Source organism: Clupea harengus, chromosome 3, assembly GCF_900700415.2.
Source record: "Clupea harengus chromosome 3, Ch_v2.0.2, whole genome shotgun sequence".
Classification (NCBI taxonomy): Eukaryota; Metazoa; Chordata; class Actinopteri; order Clupeiformes; family Clupeidae; genus Clupea; species Clupea harengus.
The window spans coordinates 14,252,617-14,262,616 of record NC_045154.1 but is presented as its reverse complement, the minus strand read 5'-3'; the positions used below and the strand labels follow the sequence as shown (position 1 = coordinate 14,262,616).

The 10,000-nt window shown below is 48.1% G+C and overlaps 2 protein-coding genes across 3 annotated transcripts in view; one reads left to right on the top strand and one right to left on the bottom strand.

Annotated features, from left to right (window-relative positions):
- The window catches only part of mapk8ip2 (mitogen-activated protein kinase 8 interacting protein 2), a 79,184-nt gene extending 77,091 nt beyond the window's left edge, over positions 1–2,093 (bottom strand). Inside the window, 1 exon segment of the mRNA XM_031564662.2 lies at positions 978–2,093. Coding sequence (XP_031420522.2) covers positions 978–1,042 — 65 coding nt within the window. The 5' untranslated portion in view covers positions 1,043–2,093.
- A 266-nt stretch (positions 2,094–2,359) lies between these two features.
- Positions 2,360–10,000, top strand: part of chkb (choline kinase beta) — a 16,843-nt gene continuing 9,202 nt past the window's right edge. For both annotated transcript variants that reach the window (XM_031564658.2, XM_012840943.3), the window contains exons 1-5: positions 2,360–3,730; positions 3,858–3,966; positions 4,586–4,699; positions 6,223–6,356; positions 6,953–7,057. In XM_031564658.2, coding sequence (XP_031420518.1) covers positions 3,291–3,730; positions 3,858–3,966; positions 4,586–4,699; positions 6,223–6,356; positions 6,953–7,057 — 902 coding nt within the window. In that variant the 5' untranslated portion in view covers positions 2,360–3,290. The remainder of the gene's footprint in view (positions 3,731–3,857; positions 3,967–4,585; positions 4,700–6,222; positions 6,357–6,952; positions 7,058–10,000) is intronic.

Sequence of the window (10,000 nt, the reverse complement as noted above, 5' to 3'; positions counted from 1 at the left end):
CTACCAAGCCACAGCATGTCTTACCTGTGAGAAACATTGTCTATGATAAATGCAGTTAGGCACAGAAGTCATAAACAGTCTCTTCAGAAAGAGTATCTCCACTGTCTTGGGATTGGGCTCAATGGGATAGTCGCTGATACGGATTTGATATCAAAACAATAACACGAAAAAACATGGCCGATCATTGTTGTCTGTTGTGCCGAGTAGGAAACAGTGATGCGCGACGGTCGACGCATTTTTGTGTTAACAGTTCCGCTTAAATGCATTTATAGTTGCTGTTTTTGTTGTAGCTGTATGATAATGTACTACGTCCTTAAAGCCAAATATTTTGGTCCTATTTGAGAGAGTATATTGATCTCACACCGAGAGCCACAATCCTAAGAGTTTACGAATGAACGGCATCTTCCCTTAGACTCAGCCAGAGAGATGTTCATGTGAGAATAGTCCTGCTTTCTACTAGGTAATGTATGGCGCCACAGCAGTGATCCGCCGTATCCGAGCATCAACAGGACATGTTTTCCCAACAGGGCGTGGGCCTAGTGAGGTAATTGAATCAGAGAGAGAGAGCGCACCAGGCAAAAACACACGATGGCTTTAGGAAGGATGGCAATCAGTTACAGAGCTTTTTTTTAAATACATTATACCAACCAGAACAGCCGAGGAAACCAAGCAACCAGCTCACAACCATTACTACAGCAGTTACACAGTCACAAAGCCCGCACCACGACACAGCCAGCCACAACAGCATCATCTATCTCACGCTACGGGATACACGGCGCAGTTTCAGCGTAGCATTGCGCACTGATGGCACTGTCATTTTTAATGAAGTTTTGCCGTCCCCGTGTAGAGATGCAAACAGAACTGACATGTCCGTATGGACGCGGACAGGTGACAGTGTCACAACACCCGCACCGCCCCAACCCCAGCGGCAGTCCGCTCCCAAAACCGCCCTTCGCGGTGACGCTCCCCGTGCTTACCTGCAGCCCGGAGGCGAGAGTGAGTGGAAGGTGGAGAGCGAGAACATCTCAGCCCGGTCCGCCATCTTCTTCCAGAAAGGACTCTTCTAAAAAGCGACTGCAAATGCGGTCGGCTCGAGGCCCATTCACAGTCGGTGGTGGAGGATGCAGACGAAAGAGACGTGTGTGTGTGCGTATAAATGTGTGTGAGTGCGCGTGTGTGTCTGTAAAGTCCGCCCGCTCGCTCGCTTCCGCCACAATGCAGATGCTCTCCAGCCGCGCGACCTCCTGATCAGATTCGCCAACTCAGCACCATCAAATCAAACCTCACAGTCCACGTCGGCAGGGGTAATGTCGAAAGAACACACACAAATAATAACGTCTAATAAAGAATAAAAACGATATCGATGTGAGCGGAAGCTTTCTCCTCGTGGGGGGGGGGGAGGCGCGGTAAGACGCCCTGCTGTACACCTGCGGAACCCAGGCGACTCTTTGCTAGATGTCAGCAGCTTGACGCGACTGCCAGCGAGCGTGGAGGAAGGCGGCAGACGTAGCGTCGATGCGTTCTGGGGAGGGGGTGGCGGGGGAGGGAGGGAGGGGCGGTCGTTCACACTCCGAGCTCAGTCGCTCCGGACGCTGCGTATAAGGTTTGCGGCAGCAACGCGATGCTGAGTGTGAGTTGAAACGACAGAGCGAAGCGGAGGGGGAAAGCACTGCAGATAGCAAATGCATCAACGGATAGACTCCCTTCCAGCCTTTCTCTCACACTCCCGCTTTCTTCCAATATATGAATTTGCTGATTACTTCAGTGTGTGTTATTATCCGAAAAAAAAAACATTTGCTTCCCCCAACGATATAAGAAGAAGAAACGGAACATGTCTCTGCGCCGTCATTTAATTCGTTGGCTAGCCTCACGTGTGATATTCATTCCCTATGTAAATTTGACATCTGGTGAGGACTCTCATCGTGATCTATTTGTTCTGATGTCATTGTTCTGACAAGGGATTGGTCAAGGCCGTTATAGACAGGGTCAGTACGGTAGGAATCAGTGCGGCTTTCCTTTTGTCCTCGTGCGAGTTTAGAGAACGGGAGCCCGCCTCCGGCTCCTCGAGAGCGACCTGTGGGATCCTGCGGAGCTGTTCACTGCCGGTGGTGCTGAAACCCACCCGTGAAACGCGAGGGTGCGTCACTCACGCCACCTGTGGTCAGACTCCGTAAAGACAGGCGGCCCTCTCTGGGAACACTGTGTGCCCGGCCAGGCTCAAAACGCGGGTATAGGGTCAGACCAACCCATCCACCGAGTCACTGAGATAACCTGTTGCCGATGCTATTTACTCTCAACACACATGTAATCTGACTCATGGTTATGCAGGCAGAACAGGTAAGGGGGCAAGGTCAATAAACATCTGCAACAAACCGCATCTATAGCCAGACAAAACTATAGGCTATTCTTCAAATAACTGTCCGGTTCTTTTGGTTTAGACCAATCTATAAGCATATCTGATCATTTCCACTCAGTTCTCAAAGGCAGTTTGCCATAGTTTATAACACCCCTTATCTGGTAGAGTTTTATAATCCAGTAGGCTAGTTTGTTTGATAGATTTCATCAGATTTGTGAATAATTCCATGGCTGGTTGATCATCAAGGATATGTTTTAATGGTGACTATGAGTAACGACATTAAGGTTGTCATGTAATCATTGGGACAAAAGCCTTCTTTGTTATTGTGAATTATTCAAAGTTTCTTCTAAGCCATTTGTTATGTAGCCTAGGCCTATTTTCAGCGTTTCTCTCTCTCTCCCATTAAGCCTTCCTGACGTATTGTTAATTTTTTTAGCTGTGAATTTTAACCTCAAATAGACAAAACACACAGATCTGGATAAATTACGCGGATTAATAGAAACTTCATTACCCATAATGCAATACGCCACCAGGAACTATTCAACATTTAGAACGCTTAAAGGGCGGGACGACTAGTTTTGACCAATAGCGACCCTTAATATTCAACAGCAGAGAAGCCACACGATGGCATTTCCTGAAGGCTGTTGGACGAAATGTAGAATGACCTGACAACAACAGGGGCATGCAGCCAAGAAAGGAGGAAATGTTTAAGACCTCTAACATGCGAGACCCTCGGATTCTAACAATTGTAGTTCACGTAATTAGTGATGCAACAGAGTCGAGATAGCTTTTTAAAAACAAACGACTCAAGTAATTTGTTAGCCAGCCACTCCGGAATCGGTCGAACATTAGGATTTTGATTAACGTTGTATTGGAACCATCAAACCTGCCCTGCTCCTAGCGAACTTTGTCACTATGCGGTCGAACCTATCAGATGATTGCTAGTGTTATCACATCCTTTACAGCGCGAGTTTTTGCTCGCCCACTGCTTCGCTTGAATCTCGTAGCTCATCAGTACCCCCCAAGACACTTCCACAGGCAGCACGCCACGATGCAGTCGAGCCAAAACATCACTGTCAGCGGCGACGCTTCTCACAAACCCGGAGGAGCCGTCAGGGGGATATCGTCTACACTAACTAACAACACCAGTCCCACTCTAGGGGCTAGGCTCGTGATTAACGATAGGCCAAGGAGGACACCGAGTCCCCGCGGACCGAACGGGGATGAAGACTCCGAAGCGGAGTCCTACCGGGGCGGGCGGAGGGACGAGGTCGACCGGGACACCCGCGCGAGAGCATTCGCGTGGTGCCGAGATTTTCTGTCTGGGTCGTGGAAGACCATCTCCGAAGAGGACTTTGAAATCAGTATTGTCAGGTTGGTTTGTGACAAGCCAAATAGTTTTATGGAATGTTTACTTTCATCCTCACAGTAATCATAATTATGACATAGTTATAATCCTCTTTTCTCTCACTCACTGTGTGAATGTGTTTTGGGTTCGCAGTGGAGGACTCAGTAATCTGCTCTACAAATGCAGTTTGCCCGACCATGTCCGTCCGGTTGGCGATGAGCCGGCCCGTGTGCTTTTACGGATTTACGGAGCTATCCTCCAGGTAGGGAGCAGTGAGCACTCACAGTTCGGCGTTGTGTGTGTGTGTGTCTCAGTGTGTGTGTGTGTGTGTGTGCTTTTACGGATTTACGGAGCTATCCTCCAGGTAGGGAGCAGTGAGCACTCACAGCTCGGCGTTGATTGTGTGGACAGTCCCGATGAGGGACCATCCCACTCTGCTCATAATCACCTGATCTGGGTCATGGCTGGACTCCGATGAAGCCTCTTCGCTTATCACCTGCTGCTTACTACCTTTAATACCCACAGGAACACGTAGCTGATAATAAGTCACTGATATGTCGACCCCAGTTAGTCAGGCATGTTGATGTAATTGGGCAAAATACACCTGCTGTTAAGGTGTTTTTGGCATAGGCTATGCAGAGCAGTGTCATCATCACAGTGTAATGGGGTCGACCAGCTGGGAGTGTGATGAGTCAGTCTGATCATCATTGCACTTTAGAGGGTGGCCTACAACACAACATGGCTGACATTAAAGGTCACAGATTATGCAATCATGTTATCATGTACATAATGATGTCTTCCCTTTATGTGTGTGTGTGTGTGGTGTGTGTGTGTGTGTGTGTGTGTGTGTGTGTGTGTGTGTGTGTGTGTGTGTGCTACAGGGGGTGGACTCTCTGGTCTTAGAGAGTGTGATGTTTGCCATCCTGGCAGAGAGGACTTTGGGCCCACGGCTCTTTGGAATCTTCCCTGAGGGGAGACTGGAGCAGTACATACCTGTGAGTAATTATCTTACACGCACACGCACACGCACACACACACACGCACACACACACACACACATACTCTCTTGCACACACACACACACACACACTCTTGCACACGTACATACACACTCTCTTGCACACGCACGCACATACACACACGCTCTCTTGCACACACACACACACTTGCGCACATACACACACACACACACACACACACCTACATACACACCTACATACACAGACAAACATGCACATTCTGCACATTCTCACATTCTCATGCACACACGCACACTGATATACATGCCCACATACTAGGGATGCACCGATATGGAAATTCTTGGCCGATACCGATACCGATGTTCAAAACAACAATCTAGCCGATAGCCGATACCGATACCGATATTTGTTTATTTTGTTTTGGTTGTTATTCATTCACCCTTATTGTGGCCAGGAAAAATAATAAATCATTATTTAAAAAACACTATTTTCAATTATTTGAGCCCTTTATCACTCTTATCTTTTAATGAGCACAAATTCAATCAGATTTATGAAACAATCTTTAGTTTAACTAAACTTTATTTAATATAACCTTCTGTTACAGAAGACATCCAGCTATATAGCCTTCATAACTTTCAATCACCAGTGCACAGTTTCTCTGTTGCAAACAAATAGCACATAGTGCATACTATTAACAAAAACAATTAATTAATTAACTATACTTTCCATAACATATATCCATATAATAAAACGAACACCATTTAACCCAACAGAAAATAACTTCACACTGAATAGCTATTACATAATTGAAATGTGAACAAAACAAACACCCCTCTGACCAAATGCCCCGCTCCCTCCACAAGTGGCACGATGTAAAAGTGCTATCCCAGCGCGAGCGCGCTTTTGCGTTGGGCCCAGTATAGGCTATTTGGAAGCGTGATAACCAGGAAGTGTGAGTACATGTATGGTAACCAGTTTATGGATGTTATCGCAATGCAAATGGTAAATGGATGAGAAAGTGGGTACCCAGTATAAATCAGTATAATTTAGCAACAGTAGAGGTGTATGCAAATATTATGTATGAATGATATATATCGCGGCAGATTAAACAATACACCAAACTCGCGGTAAACAGCCGACACCAATACACCTTCACACCGTGAAGCAAACAAGCACCACAAACCCACAAAACACTCAACAACACTTTCAACAATGTTCGTTGATCACATTTATTGTGATCACCGGGGAGACGCTGTGTAATTGTGGCTCCGTGCGTGTGTGTGAGAATTAATGGAGTCTGACGTCTCTTATTCTGCATTCGCGGTAAACTGAGTAAAGGTACAGTAACGCAGAAAACATACCAATGAACATCGGCCAATGCCATCGGTGAAAGTCAAGTTTATTACCGATGCACCGATGGCAGTAAACGAGGCGAATATCGGCCACTACCGATGTACGGCAGATATATCGGTGCACCACTACCACATACTGTATACTTTCTCTCTCACACACTCTGATTGTCTGTGCCCTCCCATCAGAGCAATCGCCTGCGCACAGAGCAATTGGCCGTTCCAGAACTTTCTGCGGAGATAGCGTCAAAGATGGCCCGTTTCCATGGCATGGTCATGCCCTTCAACAAGGAGCCCAAGTGGCTCTTCGGGACCATTGACAGGTATGAGATCAACGGCCGACTTTTACCAATACAAAAATCAATAAATAAAAAAAAGGCAGTGAAATTTTATATAACACATATCCGCATTACAACTACAGTTAATCAATTCATTTGATCATAAAGTGAATTGTGGACAGTTGTGCCCTGAGAGAATTCAGTTTCAGAAGTTTGAAATCCAGACCGCCTCACCACCACACACACACACACACACACACACACACACACACACACCACACACACACATAGACACATATAGATACACATTTACCATAAAGATAGATTCTATTACATAATGTCAGTCCTCATGTCAGAGACCTTATCACGGCAAACACAGAGATACGATACTGTGTGTGTGCATCCAGGGGTAAGATACTGTGTGTGTGCATCCAGGGATAAGATACTGTGTGTGTGCATCCAGGACAGTCAAACAGGTCAAACCTCCCTGCTGCAGGACCACGAGGACACACACACACACACACACACACACACAAACACCACTACAGTGGCACGCTGACGCAGGTTTACTCAGAGGACAGTAGGCTGCCTCTCGGCAGAGGTTAACGTGTGTGTGTGTGTGTGTGTGTGTTTTCTCACAGGTACATGGAGCAGATAAAGACTCTGAAGTTTGTCCGGGACACCCACATAAAAAAGTTCAACAAGGTGATGAAGTATGACCTGCCCAATGAACTGGAGACCCTGAGGTAAGTGTTGGGGTGTGTTGGCGGTGTGAGGGTGTGTTGGTCTGTGTGAGGGTGTGAGTGTGTGTGTATGTGGAGGGTGTGTGGTCTGTGTTGGGGTGTGTGTTGGGGTGTGTGTGAGGGCGTGTGCTCTGTGTTGGGGTGTGAGGGTGTGTTTGAGGGTGTGTGCTCTGTGTTGGGGTGTGTGTGTGTTGGTGTGTGTGAGGGTGTGTGCTCTGTGTTGGGGTGTGTGGTCTGTGTGAGGGTGTGTGGTCTGTGTTGGGGTGTGTGGTCTGTGTGAGGGTGTGTGGTCTGTGTTGGGGTGTGTGCTCTGTGTTGGGGTGTGTGGTCTGTGTTTGGGTGTGTGTGTGTTGGGGTGTGTGGTCTGTGTTGGGGTGTGTGTGTGTGTGTTGGGGTGTGTGCTCTGTGTTGGGGTGTGAGTGTGTGTGTGTTGGGGTGTGTGGTCTGTGTTGGGGTGTGGGGTCTGTGTGAAGGTGTGTTGGGGTGTGTGTGTGTGAGGGTGTGTGGTCTGTGTGAGTGTGTGTGCTCTGTGTGAGGGTGTGTGTTGGGGTGTGTGTGTGTGTGTGTGTTGGGGTGTGTGTGTGTGTGTGAGGGTGTGTGCGTTGGGGTGTGTGGTCTGTGTTGGGGCGTGTGGTCTGTGTTGGGGTGTGTGGTCTGTGAGGGTGTGTGTGTTGGGGTGTGTGTGTGTGTTGGGGTGTGTGTGCGTTGGGGTGTGTGGTCTGTGTTGGGGTGTGTGGTCTGTGTTGGGGTGTGTGTGTGTGTGAAGGTGTGTGTGAGGGTGTGTGGTCTGTGTTGGGGTGTGTGGTCTGTGTTGGGGTGTGTGTGTGTGTTGGGGTGTGTTGGCGGTGTGAGGGTGTGTTGGTCTGTGTGAGGGTGTGAGTGTGTGTGTGTGTGGAGGGTGTGTGGTCTGTGTTGGGGTGTGTGGTCTGTGTTGGGGTGTGTGTTGGGGTGTGTGTGAGGGCGTGTGCTCTGTGTTGGGGTGTGAGGGTGTGTTTGAGGGTGTGTGCTCTGTGTTGGGGTGTGTGTGTGTTGGTGTGTGTGAGGGTGTGTGCTCTGTGTTGGGGTGTGTGGTCTGTGTGAGGGTGTGTGGTCTGTGTTGGGGGTGTGTGGTCTGTGTGAGGGTGTGTGGTCTGTGTTGGGGTGTGTGCTCTGTGTTGGGGTGTGTGGTCTGTGTTTGGGTGTGTTGGGGTGTGTGGTCTGTGTTGGGGTGTGTGTGTGTGTTGGGGTGTGTGCTCTGTGTTGGGGTGTGAGTGTGTGTGTGTGTGTTGGGGTGTGTGGTCTGTGTTGGGGTGTGGGGTCTGTGTGAAGGTGTGTTGGGGTGTGTGTGTGTGAGGGTGTGTGGTCTGTGTGAGTGTGTGTGTGCTCTGTGTGAGGGTGTGTGTTGGGGTGTGTGTGTGTGTTGGGGTGTGTGTGTGTGTGTGAGGGTGTGTGCGTTGGGGTGTGTGGTCTGTGTTGGGGCGTGTGGTCTGTGTTGGGGTGTGTGGTCTGTGAGGGTGTGTGTGTTGGGGTGTGTGTGTGTGTTGGGGTGTGTGTGTGTGTTGGGGTGTGTGTGAGGGTGTGTGTGTGAGGGTGTGTGTGTTGGGGTGTGTGGTCTGTGTTGGGGCGTGTGGTCTGTGTTGGGGTGTGTGGTCTGTGTGAGTGTGTGAGGGTGTGTGTGTTGGGGTGTGTGCCCATGTAGTGTTTTTCTCCGGCACTGGGTAGCGCTTCATCCAAAAAGCTGCGTCCCTGAATATAGTGTCGGGTCGGGCCGGTTCTGTGGTGCCGTGTTGTGCTTTCTTGTATTCTGATGTGTTCAACTGCAGGGCGACAGAACCAGGTTCAGGAGGTGGAGGAGTCAGATGGTTGCTATTTCGATCCCGACTCCTCCTGACCAAGTGTGGGTGTCCTTGAGCACGGCACACACACACACTCACACACACACACACACACTCTTTGAGCATGGCACTGAACCCCCAACCGCTCCCGGTGGGCAGGCTGGCACCTTGCCATAGTAGCTTCCGCTGTCAGTGTGTGAATGGGTAGATGTCTGAGGCATTAACCTGGAAAGCGCTATATAAATGCAGTCCATTTACCGTATACCATTTGCCAACGGTGCTGTATATTGTGAGAACTTGTGTCTGGTTAGGTGTGGTGTGGTGTGGTGTGGTGTGGCATATTGTGTTTGGTTAGGTGTGGTGTGGTGTGGTGTGGTGTGTTATGGCATATTGTGTTTGGTTAGGTGTGGTGTGGTGTGGTGTGATGTGGTGTGTTTGGTTAGGTGTGGTGTGGTGTGGTGTGGTGTGTTATGGCATATTGTGTCTGGTTAGGTGTGGTGTGGTGTGGTGTGGTGTGGTGTGTTATGGCATATTGTGTCTGGTTAGGTGTGGTGTGGTGTGGTATGTTATGGCATATTGTGTCTGGTTAGGTGTGGTGTGATGTGGTGTGGTGTGGTGTGGTGTAGGGGTGGGCGATATGCCCAAAATCTTCTATCACGGTATTTGTTATTTTATATCACGGTTACGGTATATATCATTGTTTATTATACGTAGGGTGACCAGATTTGAGTTTTTTTTAAATAAGGACACTTCAGCGGTGGCGAAATGTATCCACAGACATTTATTTATTGACCCTTAAGAACACTAAGGTGCAGAAACAATACTGCCTCAATAGGCTATTGGCCTAAGCAATAGTGGCCAGTGTACTGAACTTTTCCATTGAATCTTTAAATAGTAAAATTAAAGCAAAGTGCATGTAAAAAAAAAAGAGGAAAAATCTTTCTGTGGCATTTAGTCCAGTGCTTATGGCTTTCAGTGGTTCTTTAATGTAATTTCAGAAGATAACTCAAGTGTTAAAACTTTCTTTTCAATGTGTGTCCATATGTTAACGCAATAATGATGAGGAAAACATTTTCTTTATATTGCGACATATTAAAATAAGAAAATTAAGAAGTTGGCCATTACACATAGA